Here is a 23822-nt window from a genome sequence, read left to right on the forward strand (position 1 = left end):
AAGGGCAGTGGACATGAAAGGACTTTCAAGATCAGAGTGTATGATGTAAACCTCCCAGATAATCAATAAATGATGGTATGTGTTGAAAAAACATCACCAAATGTATTAAAAAATGTTGTGAATTAAGGGGCATTTCAAGGAAACCAAACTCAAGGACTTACCTGACAAATCAGATTGAAGAAGTGTAGGCCCATATTTCTACATGATGTGACATCTAAGTTCTCAGGCCATTGGTGATCTTCAGGATTTGAAAAAAGCCTGAGACTCCCTTCCAATATTGCTGTGTGAACTGTGTCTCAATTATTCCTGCATTTCCCTTCATGTCCAAGAGAGAAAAATACTTAATGTTGGGACATGGGACCCTGACAAAGAAGGGGTGTTGCTTCTACCCTTGGATATCATCCATAGAGTGACAGTTAGCTGACACTGGGATGTCACAGCCCACACTAACCTATCATCTGATACTTGATGTTTGTGTCAAGGGCTGAGAACCATGTGATCAACATTAGTCCCCTCCCTTGGTGCAGTCTGCTCTACTGAAGGCCCTTTCCCCTGATCACCCATCTAGACCTGGACCTGACTTGTACCTCTTGCCTTTGACTTGGTTGGGCCTTTTGACTCCTGGCTTGATTCCTCAGCATCTTTCTTGGCCCGATGCTGACAACAACACCAGCAATCAGTACCAGCAGCCCCTCCTGGCCTCCTACTCATCTATGGCTCTTTCTCATTGGGATCATTCTCACTTCTCTTTTGAACTACAGATCATCGAGGAACACTGAGAACAGAACTGGTCACTAAGTACACATAATCTATATTTAGTAAAATATAGTGACGTTATTAGCTACAGCCTGATGCTCTAACCATAAAGCACAGTTGTTTTTCTTATCATTATTAATTTAAATATTTTTCACATTTATTCAGTGTTGTATGCGTGTGTGTGTGTGTGTGTGTGTGTGTGTGTGTGTGTGTGTGCCTGTTTGCCTTCACATGAAATTACCCATGATTGTCCCTTGCATAGCTGTGCGGAACAGGCCACAACTTGTTGAAGTTTCATCCTTGCAGTTGTGTCGAAGAGAAAAGTCAAGACAGTTATAGAGAGACTACACTATGGGGGGAAAAGAAGAACAAAGAAAACCCAAAGGAGCTGACAGGACAGTTAAACAGCAGGAAGAGACGGAGAGGAGGAGCAGAGAGCAGAGAAGAGCTCCTGAGCATTGGCAGTGTAGGTCAGCAGACATAGAAAACAAGGTGCATCCTGGCCCAGTGAGTCGGGGATCTGGGAACTGAAGGCACGTTAATCAATGGAAGAAACTTAAGCATTTCAGTTCTCTACTTTTGACCTATAACTCTCATGAAGTTAAAGGCAGGATACAGGGCTTAGTGATAATAGGACATGCCAGATAGCTGAAGCATCCAGTATCTGAGACACATAAAATGCCCTGAAATATTTTGTAAATATGTCTCCCCTCAGGCAAAGGTGGAAATGGTTTCCTGGAAGAGAAGAGCCTGCCAAATAACCAGATCCTAGCTTGTCAATCAAACTGCATGTCTTCCTGCTGCTGCCCAATCTTTCTCTCTCCCGTTCCCTTTTCTTCTCCCGTCTCAGTTACTCTTCCTGTCTATTGATTTGGACTACCAGGGAGCATCTTTATGAATCCTGAGAGCTGACACTATAGTTTTCCATTGCTTGAATTTAATAAACATGTTATTGGCTTAACATGGATAAACTTGTAGAAAGTATCAGTTGTAATTTCCCAAGAATCAGGCAAATGAAGTCTAAGCCCATCCCAAGCATCATCTTCCTACTGAGAATTAGCAGCGCTCAGGTACCAGGGTAGCATCAGTCACCCTTACTATCCGGTGTTGTGTAGAATGAAATAACCTTTTTCGTGTTTTCACATCCCACGTGCTTCTTTCATGTGCAGAGCTTTCTCCCCGGCTTGCCCACTAGACTCCTGGGAGTTGGTTCTGCTATCCCATGCCTTCCTAAGTACCGTGAAAGAAGAAGCTTTGAAATACTATCAACAAATACATGGAAAGAGCTTGTGATTCCAGTAAATTTTAATGGATTTATTTTAATGCAGGGAAAAGCATCACACATAACACACTATCAATAGGACAGAAAAAAATCAGGCAAACTTTTTACTTCATCTTCAGTCTGTAAGGTTCAGCAAGCTTTCCTTACTGTCCCCACACTTAAGTCTCTCATTCGCTGTGAATGGGTGTCCAGGACTGTGAGAGCATTCCTGCTTTCAAACTCTCTTCTTTTTTCATCTCTTTTGCTCTGAGGTTGTACTATAGTAAGAGATCCTGATGACCTGAAAGAATTCTAATTGGAGAAGAATTCTTTGTCGGGGACATTGGCAGACAGACAATGAAGACTTTCTTTCTCATAGCACAGGCATAAGGAAAAAGGTTTGTCACAGGGCTCGAAGGGTCCAGCACAGCAGGAATCAGTCCTGGCTATTAAGTGAGCAGGTGTAGTGAGGACAGAAGTTCCTTCTAGGTAGGACAATGAGGGTGAGAAAGAGGTGGCAGGAGCCAATGCATTTAGGTACTTGGATTCCAGCTAGTTTGAGTTCTGGGGAAAGCAGTCAGTTATGAGGGATGGAATCTCAGTGATGAGTACATTATCTTCACAGAGGTGAGCTGCATTCAGAACTCAGGGTTCATCTCCCCAGTGAGCCTCAGAGCCTTCTCATAGTACATTAGGGACTCTTGCATGTTTCCTTTCAGCTTGTGGACTAACCCAAGGAGGCTGACACTCTCCACAAGTCGAACTTCCTTTTTAATTCTTTTGTCAGCCACTTTCTCCAAAGCTATGAGTAGTTTCCTCCAGGCATAGGACGGTTCTTCTATTTTTAGACCTTTTAAGTAGTGGGTGATCGCCATGTCCTCTGATTTTTGATGAAATAGCTGGTAACGGCCATAGCGGAAATGAATGTCCTGCTTTAAGTGCCCCCTAAGGTTCGGCATGCTCAGCGCTATCTGGAAATTTGCCTCAGCTTCTTCATATTGGCGAATTTCTGCCTGCACTTCAGCCATGCAAACATAAGCCATCTCAAACGTGGGCCTCAGATCCACAGTCTTCTGGAATTCAGAGATGGCCAGTTGGGCCTTTTCCTCCATGCTGCCCTGCTCACCAGGCTCAGTCTTCAGTTGGATCATTTGTTGCTTGTAACAGAGCCCTATTTGGAAATGCAGGTAGCCAGACTCACCTGATGATGCCAAGGCCTCCTTTAGTAGTTGGAGAGCTTGGTCTATGCAGCCTTTATTGCGGTAATACTTGGCTGCATGACGAAAGACATAGGTTCGACATGACTCGCTACTGAGGGCTTTTTCAATGTGTCTTTCTGCTTCATCATTTTCTCCTACACTCTGAAGTTTCAGAGCAAGATAAACTTTAAGATATGGATCTGCCAGATTTAACCTGACAGCCTTCCTCAGGGGTTCCAGAGACACATTATTGTCATCATTGTCTTCACGATACGCGGCGACAGCATAGCCAGTGTTGTATTCGGGGTTTTCAGGCTCAGCTTCCAGAGCTTTTGCAAAGCAGGCCAGGGCTCGTCTATAATTCCGTCCTCCACACTTCAGCAAGGCCCAGCCTTCTTCACAGTCCATCTCGGCACACTCGATCCTGTAGCGGAAGGCTCTTTCAAATTCCTTGCAAGTATTCTCCACCTTGTCCAGGTAGCTCTGGGCTTCTGCAAAGCTGCCCATGTGGTAATGCACCCAGGCACAGTTGCCCCAGGTCACCAGCATTTTCTTGTCCAATGGCTCTTTCTGGATCAAGGCTTCTGCTTCTCTCAGGCTCTGCAGGGCTTCCTCATGCTGGCCTTTCCGGTGTCTCACATAGGCCAGGAGGTTGTGCATCCTCACTGGGCTCATGATGTCTAGGAACTCGACCTCCTCCGAGATTCTCATTTCCAAATCAGGTATGTCAGCGTCTTCAAACAGCAAGCTCCACGTGAAGTGACAGCTCAGCTGAAGGAGATTCTCCTTGACCTGATCAGCACCAGCATTCTCTCTGCAAGAAGGAAGCAGGAAGATTTTTCATGTACAACCTGGCCAGAATCTGACACCATGCAAAGCACATTTTACAACATTCTTGCTTATTTCCAGGAAATCTAACATTTTGCCCATTTAGAATTTCTTGATATCTGTTTTTTACATCGATTCCTCAACTCCACTTACTACCACTGTCAGAGTCTCCTTGACCATGCACGTCCATGTACGGGTACTTACCATTTTAGCTTTTGAGTTCATCTATATATTCAAGACTGGACACAGTCACAGAGGTACAGGCCTAGCTGCAACCTTGTCAGACTCCTGCCCTGAGATGTGAAACTCAATAAAACTATTACCCCTTCCCCACTGTGTACAAGTAACTGCCACCTGAGCTGACCTAAATAGGAACTATTTGTCATTGCAGGTACTTCCCTTTTCATCCCAGACTCAAACAGTTGGTGTCCTGTCAGAAGTAGCCTGAGTTAGAACAAATGGACATGCTTTCTGCCTTGAGACTTCCTTCTGACACTAGGGATATGATTTTCTCTGGATCTTTTTCATTGGGCAACATAGGTTGGGGGGGGGGGGTGACTCAACTTAGCTGTCCTCTCCTAGGGTTACAAAGAATCTCTGCATTTGAAACATGCATCTACACTTCATGTGCTTTCTTGTCTCCCTGTGGAGCAGGACAAGCTCTTCTCTAGAGTGTATCACGCATGCCTCAGGATCACACTGTACACATCTGTGTATTGGGAATATCAGTGTTTCCCGCTTCTGGACTTTGGGGAGATTGGTGAGGCTAAACACATGGATATGTTATAAACTCCACAGGAGTTTCCTGCTTTTTTATCAGTGTTGAGAACAAGAGATATAATTGTGTGACTCGAGTTTTGTAGGCACCCACAGCAGCACCTTTGAGTCATTCATGGCTAGATGGCAATAGGCCGTTGGTCCTGTTGGTAGTTGTCTGCCAGAGGCCAGAAATGCCATAGTGCTTAAATCAGCTGTCTATGTCAGGAGGTGCCATACCTATTAGGTCTGTCCCATAAAGGAACACTCTAGCTTGGAGTCCTTATGTGTTGACAAATAGAACATGACAGCCATTTAGAAACCTCATGAATCAGCCAGCTGGACTCACCAGCCTACCCATCCCCTATGCCTCTATCCTGATAATGTTTTGACCTAAATCCTGATGACTCTGGATACCCCCCCCTTTCTGTGTTACGCATCTATTGTAGGAACTTCATCTTCTTTCTTTCAATTAAGTTCTCATAATATGTCTGAATTTTGATAACCCCAGTTAAAATCCATGAGCTCTAGTTTTAAATACTACAAGACCAGAATACTGCACCATCGCCTCAAAGGAAGCTTTGTGTGTGTGACAGGCCAAAATGCTAGAAAATCTCCAAGATGCTCCTGTAATAAAAGTGAGTTTTCATCCAAAGAATTAAAATAACTACAAACATAAAATAATCAATACGTTACAGCGCTACCATGAGTATTCATATGAGAGAAAAAGGCATATATAGCACAGAGGATGGCATTGCAGAAAGACATGGGTCAGAACACTGAGGGCATGGTAAAGCCCTTCTGCATACAGGGGGCTATAGGAAAACTCCATAGGCCCAGTGGCTTGCTCAACAGAACTTTGGGGGCTCTATATATCTAAATAATATTTTCTCTTACATAACAACCTCAGTTCTCCATTCTTCCTTTCCTCCTGCCCCCTACATCCCCTTCTTCCACCCTCCATCCACTCATCAGAAGGTAAGGCATTCCTTGGGAACTCAACAAAGTATGGCATACCAAGTTGAGGCAGGACCAAAACAATTCCCTCTGTATCAAGGTTGAGTAAGGTAATCCACCATAGGGGATGTGCTCCAAAAAGTCAGTTCATTACCTGAAATAGGTCTTGATCCCACTGCCATGGAGCCCCACAATAGATCAAGATACATGACTGTCACCCCACATTCAGAGAATCTATTTCAACACAATGCAGGTTCCACAACTATCAATCCATAGTCTGTGAGTTCCAACTAGCTCTGGTCAGCTGTCTTTATGATTTTCCCACCATGCCCTTCACCCCTCCCCCAGTCTTGTTCATATGATCCCTTCTCCCTCTCTTCAACTGAATGCCAAGAGCTCAGCCCAGTGCTTGGATGTGGGTCACTGCATCTGCTTCCATCAGTTACTAGATGTAATTCTGTGATGACAAGTAGACTAGTCAGCACTAAAAAGCAGTGACTTCTTGAAATTTGCAGACAAACGGATAGAACTAGAAAAAGCTTCCTGACTGAAATAACCCAGTCCCAGAAATACAAACACAGTATGTACTCACTCATAGTGGATATTAGGCATTCTGGCAGGGTTCTGAAAAATTGAGGTAGAAGAAAGAGAAGAACACAACACTTCCCTAGCAAATGTAGACTCTTAGAAGTGACAATCTGGAAGCAACTACTCTGAGACAGGTACCTTTGATTTAGAGAAGCACACATCTCAGTAAGGGACTCGATGGATAGATGTCCCTTCCATTTTGGAAATCTTACAATCTTTTGATTAGTTTTGAATGCCATTTCTCTATGTAAGACCAGAGATAGAATTCACCTCTAGAATTTTTGAAAATTTCATTGGCTTGAATGACCAAAGATGAGCTGCACAAAGATGATAACAATGCATGGGAAATATACAGATCAGATAGGAAGAGTCAGTGAGGCCTCATGATACACAAAGAGCAATGTACAAGCAGTACACTGGGGATGGGAGAGCTGGTATCCCCCTGGCTAGGCTGTACAGCACCAGATGTCCAACCCTGATGCCATACATATCAAGAAACATTATAAATGCTGGACAGGACCATAAACATATCTATGTTTATATACGTGTATACATTAACAACCAATGAAAAAAGGAGGCAATGATTCTGGAGCATAGTAGGAAGGGCAAATGTGAGGGCCTTGAAATAGGAAAGGAAAAAAGGTAGAAATGTAATTATTTATTAATCACAAATCTAAACAAAAACCTTGTGGAAGAATACATTAAAGTAAATGAAGAACAAGCAAAAACAATTCTTTTTTAAAGCAGTCATAACTATCAGGAAATGACATTTTAGGGGCTTCTTCTAAGCCTTGTTCTCTCCATGTTTCTCCTTATCTCACGGAATTTCAATTGTGTTTGTGGAGGGGCTGCAAATGCCAAGGCCCTCCTATGAAGGCCGGTGGACAGCACTTGGCGCTGGTCTTCACCTGCTTGTTTTCTGCAGCTCTGCTCTCAGTAATTGCACTGAGACTGCCATTCTCCCGCTTCCTTGGCAAGCCCTTTACCACTGAGCCATCTTTCCAGCTCCAGTCTAAGTCTCCAAGGGAAGCAACTGTGATGCTTTCTTCTGTCACATGATATTTCAGGTCTTACAGAGAGTTGCATAATATTGGGGTCCCAGAGAGAGCAGCATCAGTGACAATGAGCAAAGCTTGTTGAGTAAAAACACTGACAGCCCTTTCTCCCCTTGGCTTCAAGCAATGGACAGGGAATGCTTAAAATGACCTTGATGTACCAACCAGCAGAGGTGCCACAGCTCTTTGTTCATGCCGTATAAAGGGTCATGAGCTTCATGGACCAGTTCTCTTTGGGCTTATCCCTCATCTCACTTGTCCATTCTAATTTCCACAGCACTGTTTCATAATAAAATATTTCTAGTTCTCTTTCTAATCATATACCCCTGGTAGAGTTCTATTGATGCTGGACACAATTATGTGGATATTTGAAAAGTGCCTCTGTAAATGGTTGGCAGTTGTCCCTGTCCTCAAGTCTTTACTGATAACATTTGGTAAGCCAGGTTAGAAAGAGTTAAATGCAGAAGTTTTTTTATAGTCTCTGTGTCTGCCTGTCTGTCAGTCTCTCTGTCCCCCTCTGTCTCATTCTGTTTCTCTCCTCTTGTTCTGTCTCTGTCTGTTGAGCAGCACAAAGTCCTTGTCCCCTCAGATAAGCAGGAATGAAACCAGCAATGATAGACACATGGGATTGTTTCTTCAATTATAAATATGATAATAATACTGAGGAATATCTTGCATATCACCATAGAATCTTCATCTGGTGATGGATGGAGATAGAGACAGAGACCCACACTGAAGCACTGGACTGAGCTTCCAAGGTCCCAATGAGGAGTGGAAGGAGGGAGAAGATGAGCGAGGAAATCAGGACCACGAGGGGTGCGCCCACCCACTGAGACAGTGGGGCTGATCTATTGGGAGCTCACCAAGGCCAGCAGGACTGAGACTGAAAAAGCATGGGATAAAACCGGAATCTCTGATCATGGCGAACAATAAGGGCTGATGAGAAGCCAAGGACAATGGTATGGGGTTTTGATCCTACTTCATGTTCTGGCTTTGTGGGAGCCTAGCAAGTTTGGATGTTCACCTTCCAAGATATGGACGGAGGGGGGAGGACCTTGGACTTTCCACAGGGCAGGGTACCCTAACTGCTCTTGGGACTGGAGAGGGAGGGGGAGAGGAGTAGGGGAAGTGGGAGAAGGGTGGGAGGAAGGGGAGGGGATTCGGAGGATGGGAGGAGGCGGACACTTTTTTTTCCTTTTTTTCAATAAAATAAAATTAAAAATAAAAAAAAAAGAAATATGGATAACTTGTTTTTCTACCCTGAAGGCTGGGAATAGAGATCATTCATAGCCTGGTGATTGTGCTCTCTGTAGAGCCAGATCTACAATGCTCCCAAAACAGGACCAGAGGTGGCCAATAGCTAGGTGACCTTTGCTTTATCTGTATAGCCAAAGTCTCCTCAAGCTCCCAAATCAGGGAGGGACGTGTCTAATGCCCAAAAATAACATCTATGCTACTTGTATGACTGACACCTCACAGAATCCTTCCGTGGGCCCTTAAGGCAACACATAGAAGCTACCTCTACAACCCTTCTTATTAGAAGTACTTGGAATTGAGATCCAGTGCAATAATGCCTCCTTTTGGACAGAGCATTGTATTACACCAAAGAACTTTTGTTTTTCAAATTCAATTGGGCTTAATTTAATATTCTTACAACAAACTGCGTGGGGGTCAGACTCTAGTGAAGAGTTCAAGAATAAGAATCTTAAAATGTAGATTCCAGAAATATAAATTTGGAAATAAAAAAAAGATTGTAAGTCTAGTAAAATGAGAACAGACTGTCAGCAGCTCTCACCAGTTTGAGAGAGCTTTACAACCCATAGCTCTATGTACAAGGCCAAAGCATCTCTCTGCAAACTGAGAGCTAGCCTACGGATATGAGCTGAGTCAACTGTTAGGAAATAGATATACGACCTCTGGGTTAAGCCTTATACCAGCTATGTGAAATTGGCAGCATCAAAGGATACAACACAGGGCTTCAGTAAACACCTCCTGAACATCCCAAGGAAGACAATTAAGATTAAGCATAAACATTGGTTTAACTAAAAAGCCTTTGTTAATGGAGACTGTAAAATAAGGCAATCTGTACCTAAGTTTACTGTAGGAGGTTCTTCTGTTTATGTGTTGCTTTCTTTGGTTAACGAATAAAGAAACTGCCTTGGCCTTTGATAGGGCAGAACTTAGGTAGGCAGGGAAAACAGAGCTCAATGCTAGGAGGAAGACAGCAGAGTCAGAGAGCCACCATGGAGCCGCCAGAGTCAGACATGCTGAATCTTTCCTGGTAAGCCACTGCCACGTGGCAATATACAGACTAATAGAAATGGGTTAAATCAAGATGTTAGAGTTAGTCAATAAGAATCTAGAGCTAATGGGCCAAGCAGTGTTTTAATTAATACAATTTCTGTGTGGGTATTTCTGAACTAAGCTAGCCAGGCAGCTGGGATGAACAAGCAGCCTCTCCCTAAAACAACTGCCACTCCAACGTGGTCACTAAATCTACATAAAACCTGAGAGGGCTTGAAAAAGGAATTATAGAAGAAAGCAATATATATACATAAAGTTTAAGACAGCTTTTTGCTTTTTGCTGGTGGCGTTTCATAGCTCCTTTAAGACAGATTTTCCTGACTCAGCAGTCGCAGCAGGAAAAAGAACAACCTTTTACCTCAGCCTACATTAATCCATCTCTCGCTGAGGTCTCAGCTAGTTGATAAGCTTTGAGTGCCCAATGGAGATTTTTTATTTTATTTTTTACTGGATTCTTGTTTCTGGAATAAAGATTGGTTTTGGTTTATTAGACTTAGGTTGTCTATCCCCACCTTTGCATGACTCCGCTGGACCCAACATCTAGAAGTGTAAACAACACTGGCTGACTAAGGTGTGTTCAACCACATTTCTTTCTTGCCTCATGCAGGCCATCACTCTGCTGGCCATGGCGTTTGCAGAGAACCCAGCATTTCTTCTTCTCTGATTCTCTGTCTCTGTCTATAACAGCACTAAAAGCATGTGATTCTTTCTGTTCCTGGGCATGTAGAAATGATGGTCATTCTTCTATAGGAACATTAATCATAGTTTAGGGCGATCAAATTCAATCCTGCTTTTCTTTGATTTCCCTGCCTACAGCAACTACATTTGGAATTAGAGACTGTGTCCACACATTATGAGAAATAAAGATATTGTCATGGCAGCTAAGAACACTTTGAAATCTGGACACCATCAGACTATGGAGATCTGCCTTGACTGGGAGGACCCAAGGATTCTTTTGGGGAACTGTGTCCCAAGGGGGAGGCACAGGCACTTGTGCATAAGCTCTTGCAGCAGGAAAACTGAGCAGCACAAAGGGAGCTGCAATTTTTGTGGGCAAGGGGACAGAGAGCAACCTGGATCCTACTGCCCACATGCACTTGGAGATCTGAGCATCCAGCCTCCCCTGTGCACTTGGAGATCTGAGCATCCAGCCTCCCCTGTGCACTTGGAGATCTCAGCATCCAGCCTCCCCTGTGCACTTGGAGATCTGAGCATCCAGCCTCCCCTGTGCACTTGGAGATCTCAGCATCCAGCCTCCCCTGTGCACTTGGAGATCTCAGCATCCAGCCTCCCCTGTGCACTTGGAGATCTGAGCATCCAGCCTCCCCTGTGCACTTGGAGATCTGAGCATCCAGCCTCCCCTGTCCACTTGGAGATCTCAGCATCCAGCCTCCTCTGTGCACTTGGAGATCTCAGCATCCAGACTCCCCTGTGCACTTGGAGATCTCCAGCCTTTCCCACACTGCAGGCACTCATTTGCAAACCACAGTCCTAGCCACCTGCTAGAGTCATGGGAACTCTGGACCCAGTTACAGCTTAGTCATTGGCCTTATGACAATGACTGTCACCTGATAGCCCTCTTGTTTATTTTATTCCACAATTTTATACCACTTTTTTTGTAATCTCTATCTTCATACAACTGAAGCTCTGAGCCTCCTCCATACTCACGTTCTGTAGATGCTTCTATGTGCAAGAATATACAATAGTTGCCTATGAAAGAGATGATCACTGTAGCAATAAATTCAAAAGAAAACAACTTTATTGACTGACACTTTCAACCCAAACGGCAATATCAAATATAAAGTAAGAGACATTTACATTAAAAGATTTTACATGGACCCAGCTAGTGGTGTGCATGCCTTTAATCCCAGCACTCAAAAGCAGAGTCAGGCAGATCTCTGTGAGTTTACAATGAGCCTGGTCTACAAGAGCTAGATACAGGATAGGCTCCAAAACTACAGAGCAAATCTGACTCGAAAAACAAAACCAAAAAAACCCAAAAGCAAAAAACCAAAAACACTCCACAGTGCCTAGTATTTCTTTACGTTTTATATGTGTGTATGTATGTGAATATACATACATATATGCATATATTCCTTGGGGTGTTTAGTTTCTTGTGGGGAAATATTTAAATATCTCTCATCAAACAAAATAGAATTTCCAAATTTTTGTCTTTTACTAAGGGTCAGAAAAAAATGTGTCCTCTCTTCGGTTAACCCAGCCACAAATGAGCCAAAAGCACTTGAACCAGTAAGCTTAAACAGCATCTCAAAAGAACCTCTGGATGTAAGTTGGGTCCATCCCAAGGGTGATGAATGTGTGCGGTTAGGAGATGGGAAGGAAGCTGCTCTCTTTTAGGACTCTAAGTACATAGAGTGGTAACTCATTGTGTTGTAGGAGGTCGTATGTTTGTCCCAACTGGCCAGAACCAAATTGACCACACAGACACTGTATTAATTAAATCACTGCTTGGCCCCTTAGCTCTAAGTTCTTATTGGACAACTCTTACATCTTAATTTAACCCATTTCTAGTATTCTGCATATTACCATGTGGCTATGGCTTCCTGATAAGATTCTGAACAGAGTCTGTCTCTGGTGGAGTTACATGAGTTCTCTCTGACTCTGCTTTCTTTCTCCCAGCATTATGTTATAGTTTTCTCCACCTAGCTCTGATCTACCCTATCATGGGCCCAAAACAGCTTTAACCAATGGTATTCACAGCATATAGAAGTGAATCCCACATCATTATTCCACTCCTGAAGTTCTCGTTGGCAATTGTCTCTCTCTATGGGATGAACATGCTAATGTATCACCCAGAGATTTGAACTACATGTCTGAGACAGCCGTAAAAACTCTAGCAAGTATTCCATGCCCACATTATAATCATTCAACAAATTCTCTGGGCCATCAGTACAATTAGCATCCTTGTTCCCCTTTGAGTAGTAAAAAGAGAACTCATAAGACATAACAAATGAATGCAAGCAGACTCATCAGACCTGGCCACAAGAAATTATCTGAGCCGGGCGGTGGTAGCGCACGCCTTTAATCCCAGCACTCGTGAGGCAGAGGCAGGCGGATCTCGGTGACTTCGAGGCCAGCTTGGTCTAGAAGAGCTAGTTCCAGGACAGGAACCAAAAAGAGCTACAGAAAAACCCTGTCTCGAAAATCGAAAGAGGAAAGAAAGAAAGAAAGAAAGAAAGAAAGAAAGAAAGAAAGAAAGAAAGAAAGAAAGGAAGGAAGGAAGGAAGGAAGGAAGGAAGGAAGGAAGGAAGGAAGGAAGGAAGAAAGAAAATATCTGTGCCCTGGGTTCACTCAAACTGCAAGCAGGGAAATCCTTACCCCATGGTGGCTGTGAAGGTGGCTGCAGTTGTCTGGGTTTTCACCAGGAGAGAACTCCTCAGGATCCTTCCTTGATGCTCTGCTCTCTTCTGACCTTCGCACCAACTGGACTTCTCATATATAAGCTGGGAAGAGTGCTATAAAATGAGGTGTGGTGTGGCATACACCAGTGGGGAAATGAAACTGGAAACTGAAACAAAAGCCTTCAGGTTTCTCGTCAGCGAAACTGTGGACAACCAGGTATTGGCCTTCTTTCTCTCTCCTCTGAACTGATGGGGATAAGGCTCTGGAATAGACTGACTTGTCAGTTCCCCTCTCTGTCCAGAGAGAGACATCCCTGCACCAGGAGATGCTGTTACAAAGGGGTTGATGGAGGTGATGTGAACATAAAGAACCAGACTGGCATCTTCACAATTATTTTTTCATCAAAGTACTGATATTCTGCCTTTACTCTTTGGAAGTGAGACTATAGTCATGTTGATTTGATGGAATGACAAAAGGGAAGTTTAGGGATACAAGAGTCCATCTCAGCTAGACCCGGTCTTGCCAGTCTAGCTGCTGAGGTCAGACCTCAAGGTGCAGGCCCACAGCTTCCACAAGAGTCCAATAATAGATAAAAGTAAGTACAAATGGGTCCCCCCCCCCCCAAACCCCTATAGCATAGACAACAAAAAGGACCCACGAAAACACAGCTCTGTAGCCTGGGAGGCAATTTTAGAGTGCCATGGAGACGTCAGATTGGGGCTTTCAACATGTGGCCTAACCCCATGCAAAAAGGCCACCCTACCCAGTGGGACCTCCAAGATGTTAGGAGTTGTGTCAATGAGAAGAGTCGGGACAAGGAAAGAGAGACAACACTATGAGGAGATAAAGAAGAGCAAAATGGGCCTGGCGGTGGTGGCACATACCTTTAATCTCAGAACTCGGGAGGCAGAGGCAGGCAGATATCTGTGAGTTTGAGGCCAGCCTAGTCTACCAGAGCTTGCTCCAGGACAAGCTCTATGGAGAAGTCTTGTTTCGAAAAACCAAGAAGAAGAAGAAGAAGAAGAAGAAGAAGAAGAAGAAGAAGAAGAAGAACAAGAAGAAGAAGAAGAACAAGAAGAAGAACAAGAACAAGAAGAACAAGAAGAACAAGAAGAACAAGAACAAGAAGAACAAGAAGAACAAGAAGAGCAAGGAAAACCCAACCCAAAAGAGCGTGGGTCAGCAGACATAGAGCAGAAAGGTGCATAGGTGCATCCTGGGCCAGTGAGTCCAGGATCAAGAACTCAAGGCATGTTAATCAATGCAAGAACCTCAAGCATTTCAGTTCTCTAGTTTTGACCTGTAACTCTCATGGACTGAAGTAAAGGAGACAGGGCTTAGTGATAATAGGAACACACCAGATAGCTGAAGCATCCAGTATCTGACACACATACCATTTCCTAAAAAGTCTTGGAAAAGTGTCTCCCCTGGGGCAAAAATGGACATGGTTTCCTGGAAGAGAAACATCTGCCAAATACCCAAATCCCAGCTTTTCAATCAAACTGCATATCCTCTTGCTGCTTCCCAGTCTTTCTTACTCCCATTCCCTTTTCTTCTCCCTTCTCAGTTTCTCTTCCTCTCCATTGATGTGGGCTATCAGGGATCATCTTTATGAATCCTGAGAGCGGACACTACAGTTTTCCTTTGCTTGAATTTAATAAACATGTTATTGGCTTACCATGGATAAATCTGTAGAAAGTATCAGTTGTAACTTCCCAAGGGTCAGGCAAAGGAACACTAAGCTCATACCAAGCATCATCTTCCTACTGAGAAATATCAGCGCTCAGGTACCAGGGTAGCATCAGTCACCCTTACTATCCAGTGTTGTGTTGAATGAAATAGCCTTTTTCATATTTACACATCCCACGTGACACTTTCATGTGCACAGCTTTCTCCCCTGCTTGCCCACTAGACTCCTGGGAGTTGATTCTGCTATCCCATGCCTTCCTAAGTACCGTGAAAGATGAAGCTTTGGAATAGTATTAACAAATTACACTTAAAGAGCTTGTGATTCCCATAAATGTTAATGAATTTATTTTAATGGAGGGAAAAGCATCACACATAACACACTATCAATAGGACAGAAAAAAATCAGGCAAACTTTTTATGCCATCTTCAGTCTGTAAGGTTCAGCAAGTTTTCTTTGCATTACTGTCCCCCCGCTTAAGTCTCTCATTCGCTGTGAATGGGTGTCCAGGAATGTGAGAGCGTTCCTGCTTTCAAACTCCCTCCTTTGCTCAAATCTTTGCTCTGAGGTTGTACTATAGTAAGAGTTCCTAATGATCAAAATTGAATTCTGATTGGAAAAGACTTTTTGGTCCAGGACACTGGCAGTGAGAGTATGAAGACTTTCTTCTAACATTACAGATATAAGGTAAAAGGTTTGAGCCAGGACTCAAAGCATTGAGAACAGCAGCAGTCAGTCCCAGCCATTAAGTGAGCAGGTGTAATGAGGACAGAAATTCCTTCTAGACATGACCATGAGGGTGAGAAAGAGGTCGCAGGAGCCAATGCATTTAGGTACTTGGATTCCAGCAAGATTGCAGTTCTGGGGAAAGCTGTCAGTTGGGAGGGATGGAATCTCAGTGATGAGTACATTATCTTTTTTTTTTTTTTTGATTTTTCGAGTCAGGGTTTCTCTGTGGCTTTTGGAGCCTATCCTGGAACTAGCTCTGTAGATCAGGCTGGTCTCGAACTCACAGAGATCCGCCTGCCTCTGCCTCCCGAGTGCTGGGATTAAAGGCGTGTGCCACCATCGCCCGGCTTGAGTACATTATCTTCACAGAGGTGAGCTGCATTCAGAACTCAGGGTTCATCTCCCCAGTGAGTCTCAGAGCCCTTTCGTAGTACAGCAGGGCCTCGGGCATGTTCCCTTTAAGCTTGTGGACTAACCCAAGGAGGCTGGTGCTCTCCACAGGTCGAACATTCTGTTTAACCCATCTTTCAGCCACTTTCTCCAAAGCTATGAGGAGTTTCCTCTGGGCATAGGATGTTTCTTCTATTTTTAGACCTTTTAAATAGTGGGTGATCGCCTTTTTTTCTGATTTCTGATGAAATAACTGGTAACGGCCATAGCGTAAATGAATGTCCTGCTCTATGTGACCCACAAGGTTCTCCATGTTCAGCGCTATCTGGAAATTTGCCTCAGCTTCTTCATATTGGCAAATTTCTGCCTGCACTTCAGCCATGCAAACGTAAGCCATCTCAAACGTGGGCCTCAGTTCCACAGTCTTCTGAAATTTAGAAATGGCCCGTTGTGCCAATTCCTTAATGCTGCCCTGCCTTCTGGACAGTGTGTTTCTGGATGTTTTCAGTTGGATCATTTGTTTCTTGTAACAGAGCCCTATTTGGTAATGTAGGTAGCCAGACTCAGGTGATGTCTGCAAGGCCTTGTGTAGGAGTTGGAGAGCTTTGTCTATGTAACCTTTCCTTCGGTAATACTTGGCTGCATAACGAAAGACATAGGTTTGACAGGATGTGCTGCTGAGGGCTTCTTCAATGTGTCTTTCTGCTTCTTCTGTTTCTTCTATGTCCTGAAGTTTCAGGGCAAGATAAACTTTAATACATGGATCTGCTGGATTTAAAATTACAGCCTTCCTCAGGGGTTCCAAAGACATATTATTGTCATCGAAATCTTGACGATAGGCGGCTATTGCATAGCCAGTGTTGTATTCGGGGTTTTCAGGCTCAGCTTCCAGAGCTTTTGCAAAGCTTTCCATGGCGCGACTATAATTCCGTCCTCCACACTTCAGCAAGGCCCAGCCTTCCTCACAGTGCATCTCGGCACACTCCATCCTGTAGCGGAAGGGACTTCCAAATTGCTTGCAAGTATTCTCTACCTTGTCCAGGTAGCTCTGGGCTTCTGCCCAGCTGCCCATGTGGTAATGCACCCAGGCACAGTTGCCCCAGGTCACCAGGCTTCTCTTACCCAATGTCTCTTCCAGGATCAAGGCTTCTGCTTCTCTCAGGCTCTGCAGGGCTTCCTCATTCTGGCCTTTCCGGTGTCTCACATAGGCCAGGAGGTTGTGCATCCCCACTGTGCTCATGATGTCTAGAAACTCTACTTCCTCTGAGATTCTCATTTCCAAATCAGGAATGTCAATGTTTTCAAACAGCAAGCTCCACGTGAAGTGACAGCTCAGCTGAAGGAGATTCTCCTTGACCTGATCAGCACCAGCATTCTCTCTGCAAGAAGGAAGCAGAAAGATTTTTCATGTACAACCTGGCCAGAATCTGACACCATGGAAAACACATACAACATTCTGGCTTATTTCTTAGAAATCTAACATTTAGCCCATTTAGAATATCTTGATATCTGTTTTTTACATCGATCTCTCAGCTCCACTTACTAGAACTGCCAGAGTTTCCTTGACCATGCATGTCCATGTACATGTACTTACCATCTTAGCTTTTGAGTTCATCTATATATTCAAGACTGGACACGGTCACAGAGATACAGGCCGGGTCTGTATTCTTGTCAGACTCCTGCCCTGAGATGTGGAACTCAACAAAACTATTATCCCTTCCCCACTGTCTGTGAGGACAATGTGTACAAGTGCATGCCACATGAGCTGACCTAAATAGGACCTGGCCAGGGGTTCAACACCAAGTATTGGTCATTGCAGGTCCTTCCCTTTTCATCTCAGACACAAACACCTGGTATCCTTTCAGAAGTAGGCTGACTCAAAACAAATGGACAAGCTCTCTGCCTTGGGACAGCCTTGTGACAATAGCGATATGATTTTCTCTGGATCTTTTTTCTCTGGGCAACATAGATGGGGGGGTGACTCAACAATGGCGCAGGTGGTCCTTCTATATTTGTGTTGCTTTCATTGGTTTTTAAAGAAGCTGCCTTGGCCTAGTTGATAGGGCAGATGTCAGGTAGGCGGGAAAGACAGAACAGAATCCTGTGAAGAAGAACAGAGTCAGGCAGGTGCCATGAATCTCCAGCCTGAGAAGGAAGTAGGTTAGAATCTTGCTAGTAAGCCACAGTCACATGGTGATACACTGATTTAATAGAAATGGTTTACTTAAGAGGCTAGATATAATGGGGGAGGCAGTAATTTAATAAATACAATTTCTGTGTGGATATTTCAGGTATAAGCTCGCTGGGTGGTGGGATGCTACCTGCTCCTCCTACTCAGCTGGGGCGACAAGCCCCCCTTCTACTACAGAATGGGGCCTAGGATTACCTCTCCTATGGTTACAAAGAATCCCTGCATTCTACACATGCATCTACACTTCATGTGCTTTCTTTTTTCGCTATGGAACAGGACAATCACTTCCCTAGAATGTATCACTAATACCTCAATATCACACTGTGCCCATCTGTGTAATGGGAATGATATCAGTATATCCTATTTCTAGTCTTTGGGGAGATTAGTGAAGCTAAACACATGGCTATATTATAAACTCCACAGGAGTTTCCTGCTTTTCTATCAGTGTTGAGAGCAAGAGATAGAATTGTGTGACTCAGGTTTTGTAGGCACCCACAGCAGCACCTTTGAGTCTTCCATGGCTAGACGTCAATAGGCCATTGGTCCTGTTGGTAGTTGTCTGCCAGAGGCCAGAGATGCCATAGTGCTTAAATCAGCTGTCTTTGGCTTTGATCTGATCAGATGCCAAGAATAGCAGCAGGAGGTGCCATACCCTGTAAGGTCTATCCCATAAAGGAACACTCTAGCCTGGAGCCCTTAAGTGTTGACAAATAGAACATGACAGCCATTTAGAAACCTCATGAATCAGCCAGTTGGACTCACCAGCCAACCGATTTCTTATGCTTCTATTCTGATAATGTTATGATCAAAATCCTGAGGACTCTGTATATCACCCCCGACTTTTGGGTTCAAATTTTACTGTAGGAACTTCGTCTTCTTTTTTTCAGTTAAGTGTGAAAAGAAGTATGCTTTCTGAAAACCCCAGCTAACGTTCATGAACACCAGTTTTAAATACTATAAGACCAGAATACAGTACCATCGCCTCAAAGGAAGCCTTGTGTGACAGGCCAAAATGCTAGAAAATCTGCAAGATGGTCCTGTAATAAAAATGATTTTGAAAAAAAAAAGAATTGAAATCACTATAAAGCTAAAATAATCAAGATATTCTGGAGCTAGCATGAGTATCCCTATCATAGAAAAATGCACATATTCCACCGGGAATGGCGTTACAGGAAGACCTGAGAAAGAACACTGATTGCATGGTTGATCCCTTCTTCTCCTGTCACGTGGTATTTCAGATCTTATAGAGAGTTACATAAGATTGATCCCTAGAGACTGTGGCATCAGTGAACATGAAAAAAAGCCTATTGAGTAGAAACACTGACAGCCCTTTCTTCCCTAGGCTTCATGTATGCTCAAAATGTTCTTGATGTACCAACCAACAGAGGAGCCACGGCTCTTTGATATGCCGTATCTCCATGCCCTGTGCTGTTTGGGCTTATCCCTCATCTCACTCATCCATTCTAATTTCCAGAGCACTGTTTTATAATAAACTATCTCTAGTTCTGTTTCTAATCATGATCCCCTGGCAGAGTTCAATTGATGTTGGACACAATTATTTGGATATTTGAAAAGTGTCTCTGGGAATGGTTGGTCATTGTTCCTATACTCAGGTCTTTAACTATAACATTTGATAAGCAAAGCTAGAAAGAAATAAAAGTGTAAGAAGCTTTTTTGTTGTATCCTTGTCTGCCTGTCTGTCTGTTTTTCTGTCTCTGTCTCTGTCTGTCTGTCTGTCTCTCTCTTTCTCTCTCACTTTGTTTCTCTCTTCTTGCTCTGTCTCTGTCTGTTCAGCAGCACAAACTCCTTGTCCCCTCAGATGAGCACGAAGGACACCAGAAATGATAGACACATAGAATTGTTTCTTCAAGAGGAGAAATGTATAGCTTGTTTTTTCACCCTGAAGGCTGGGAACAGAGATCATTAATAGCCTGGTGACTGTGCTTTCTGTAGATCCAGATATACAATGCTCCCACAGAGGGACCAGAAATGGCCAATAACTAGATGGCCTTTGCTTTATCTGTATGGACAAAGTCTCCCCAAGCTCCCAAATCAAGAAGAGAGTTGTCTAATGCTCCAAATGTCCTCTACACTATCTGTATGACTGACACCACATAAGATCCTTCCCTGGGTCCTTAAGGCAATACATAAAACCTATCTCCACAACCCTTCTTCTTAGAAGGAGTACTTGGACTTGAGTTCCAATGCAATTATGCCTCTTTATGGACAGGGCATTGTATTCACCAAAGAAGTTTTTTCATATTCAATTGGGCTTAAATAAACACACAACAAACTGCTCAGGATCAGACTCTAGTGAAGAGTCCAAGACAATGAATATAAAAATGTAGATTCCAGAAACAGGAATGTAGAAATAAAAAAAATATAAAGTCGTGCCTAGGAAAATGAGAACAGAATGTCAGCAGCTCTCTCAGCAGCTTCAGGATGACCTATTAAAAATGGATTGTTTTGCTTTATAACCGATCGCTCTATGTACAAGGCCATAGCATCTCTCTGCAAACTGAGAGCTACCCTAAGGATATGAGCTGAGTCAACTGTTAGGAAATAGATATATGACCTCTGGGTTATGCCTTATCCCTGCTTTATGAAACTGACAGGATCAAAGGGGAGACCACAGGGCTTCAGCGAACACCACCTGGAAGTACCAAGGAAGACAACAGATTAGTGACAAACACTGGTTTAACCAAAACACCCTGTTAATGGAGATTGTAAAATAAGGCAATCTGTATCTGAGTTTTACCTTGAGATTTAAAAAATTCCTTTGTTCAGACGTAATGCTTTGTGCCCCTACTATATAAAGGTGGATTCAGAAACTGGCCTTTTACCACAGCCTAACAAAATCCATCTCTGGCTGTGGTCTCAGCTAGCTCCATAGAGACTTTTTAATTTTATTTCTTACAGGATTCTTGTTTCTGGGATAAAGTTTGCTTCTAGTTTATTAGACTTGGGTGGTCTGTCCCCACCTTTGCACAACCCCCCTGGAGCCAGCATCTGGAGGTGTGAACAACACTGGCTGACTAAGGAGTGTTCCACCACATTTCCTTCTTGCCTCGTGCAGACCATTACACAGCTGGCCATTTCATTTGCAGAGAGGGCAGCATTTGTCCTTCCCTGATTCTCTCTGTCTCTGTCTCTGTCTCTGAAAGCACTAAATACATGTACTTCTTTTCCCGGGCATGTAGAAACGATGTACATTTTTCTATAGGAACATTAATCATGGTCTAGGGACATCAGATTCAATCCTGCTTTTCTTTGATTTCCCTGCCTACAGCAACCCACAGCAGGAATTAGAGATGCTGTCCTCACATAATGGGAAATAAAGACATTGGCATGGTAGCTAAGAACGCTCTGAAATCTGGACACCATCTGTCCATGGAGATCAGCCTTGACTGGGAGGCCCTTAAGGATCCTTGTGGGGAGCTGTGCCCCAAGGGGAGGCACAGGCACTTGTGGATAAGCACTTGCAGCAGGAAAGCTGAGCAGCACAGAATCAGCCACCATTTTTGTGGGCAACGGGGACAGAGAGCAACCTGGATCCCACTGCGCACATGCACTTGTAGATCTCAGCATCCAGCCTCCCCTGTGCACTTGGAGATCTCAGCATCCAGCCTCCCCTGTGCACTTGGAGAACTCAGCATCCAGCCTCCCCTGTGCACTTGTAGATCTCAGCATCCAGCCTCCCCTGTGCACTTGGAGATCTCAGCATCCAGCCTCCCCTGTGCACTTGGAGATCTGAGCATCCAGCCTCCCCTGTGCACTTGGAGATCTCAGCGTCCAGCCTCCCCTGTGCACTTGGAGATCTCCAGCCTTTTTCACACCGCAGGCACCCATTTGAAAACCACAGTTCTAGCCACCTGCTAGAGTCATGGGAACTCTGGACCCAGGCACAGCTTAGTCATTGACCCTATGATCATGACTGTCACCTGACAGCCCTTAGTGTCTTCTGAACTCTTGTTGATTTCATTTCACAATTTTATGCCTCTGTGGTTTCTGTAATCTCTCTCATCATACAACAGAAGCTCTCAGCCTCCTGCATACTCACGTACTATAGATAGTTCTATGTGCAAGAGTATACAATAGTTGCCTAGGAAAGAGATGATCATTGTAGCTCTAGATTCGAGAGAAAACACTCTACTGACTGACACTTTAGACCCAGAAGGCAATTTCAAACATAGAAGTCAGAGGCATTTACATAAAAAGAGCTCACAGGGAGCTGGAGCCTAGTGGTAATGTCTCACTCCATTAATACCAGCACTTGGGAGGCACAGGTAGGGGGATCTCTGTGAGTTCATGACGAGCCTTGGTCTACAAGAGCTAGATCCAGGACAGGCTCTAAAACTATATAGAAACCCTGTCTCGAAAAACCAAAGACAAACAAAAACAAAAAGACTCCAGGTGCCTAGCATTTGTTACGTTTTATATATATATGGATGGATGTGAATATATATATGTGTGTGTACATACATACATTCCTGGGCATATTTAGTTTCTTACAGGGAAATATTTAAATAGCTCTCATCAAATGTATTAGAATTTCCATATTTTTTTCTCTTACTGAGGGACAGAAAGAAATGTGTTCTCTCTTAGTGTAACCCAGCCAGGGTGGGCAGAAAGCACTTGGAACAGTAACCTTGAGCAGCATCTCAAAAGATCCTCTGGGGGTCTGTTGGGTACATTTCAAGGGGAGTGAATGTGTGTGGTCAGGATACGGCAAGGAGAACACTCTCAGCAGCTGCTCTCGTTTATGGCTCTAATTACATAGAGTGGCACCTTGTTCCACTCCTGAAGCTCTCATTGGTAACCGTCTCTCTGTATGGGATGAGCATGCTAATATATCACCCAGGGATTTTGAACTACATGTGTGAGACAGCCTTACAAACTGAAGCAAGCATCTGTTCACCCATCCAGTCCCATGCAAATATTACAATCATTAAACAAATTTCCTGGATCCTCAGTACAATGAGCCTCCTTATTCCTTTCTGAGTAGTAGAAAGAGAAGCCACAAGAGAGAACAAAAAATGTAAGCAGACTCAGTCAGAACTGGCCACAAGCAAATGTCTGTGTCCTGGGTTCACTCAAACTGCTGAGCAGGGAAATCCTTACCCCATCGTGGCTGTGGAGGTCACTGAAATTCTCTGGACTTTCACCAGGACAGGACTCCTCAGGATCCCTCCTTGATGTTCTGCTCTGTTGTGGACTTTCATCCCCACTGGACTCTCAGATATAAGCCGGGAAACAGCTCTATAAAGGGAAGTGAGGTGTGGTACGCACCAGTAGGAAATTGAAACTGGAAAGTGAAACTAAAGCCTTCAGGTTCTCCTTAGTGAAACTGTGGACAACCAGGGATTTTCCTTCTTGCTCTCTCTTCTGAACTGATGGGGAGAAGGCTCTGGAACTGACAAACATGTCAGTTACACTGTCTGTCCAGAGAGAGACATTCATGGCACCAGAAGATGCTGTTACAAAGGGGTTGATGGAGGCAGTGAGAACATAAAGGACCAGACTGGCATCTTCCCAATACAACTGTTTCTCAGTCAAAAGAACTGAAGTTCTGTACATTGTTCTTGGCAGTGAGCCCATTGTCGTGTGGATTTGATGGGATGGCAAAAGGGAAGTTTAGGGATAGCAGAGTCCATCTGCAGGTCGGTTCCCATGCAGTCCAGAAGTGGTCCATACCACTTGGTTTGCTGTCTGGCTTTCCTTATGAACTTCTGTAGGTGCCATTATGTATATGTATATG

The 23822-nt window shown here is 43.9% G+C and overlaps 2 protein-coding genes across 2 annotated transcripts; both read right to left on the minus strand.

Annotated features, from left to right (window-relative positions):
• Positions 1-2607: 2607 nt before the first annotated feature.
• LOC142851183 (antiviral innate immune response effector IFIT1-like) lies at positions 2608-13118 on the minus strand. The gene is made up of 2 exons (XM_075975078.1): positions 13044-13118; positions 2608-4030 (listed from the first exon to the last, which is right to left on the minus strand). Exons 1-2 carry the CDS (start codon positions 13046-13048, stop codon positions 2656-2658), a joined length of 1380 nt encoding a protein of 459 aa, XP_075831193.1. The 5' UTR covers positions 13049-13118; the 3' UTR covers positions 2608-2655.
• Positions 13119-15078: 1960 nt separating this feature from the next.
• Positions 15079-23326, minus strand: LOC142851184 (antiviral innate immune response effector IFIT1-like). The gene is made up of 2 exons (XM_075975079.1): positions 23186-23326; positions 15079-17252 (listed from the first exon to the last, which is right to left on the minus strand). Exons 1-2 carry the CDS (start codon positions 23284-23286, stop codon positions 15866-15868), a joined length of 1488 nt encoding a protein of 495 aa, XP_075831194.1. The 5' UTR covers positions 23287-23326; the 3' UTR covers positions 15079-15865.
• Between the last annotated feature and the right edge of the window lie 496 nt (positions 23327-23822).

This window comes from Microtus pennsylvanicus, chromosome 5 (assembly GCF_037038515.1).
Source record: "Microtus pennsylvanicus isolate mMicPen1 chromosome 5, mMicPen1.hap1, whole genome shotgun sequence".
Classification (NCBI taxonomy): domain Eukaryota; kingdom Metazoa; phylum Chordata; class Mammalia; order Rodentia; family Cricetidae; genus Microtus; species Microtus pennsylvanicus.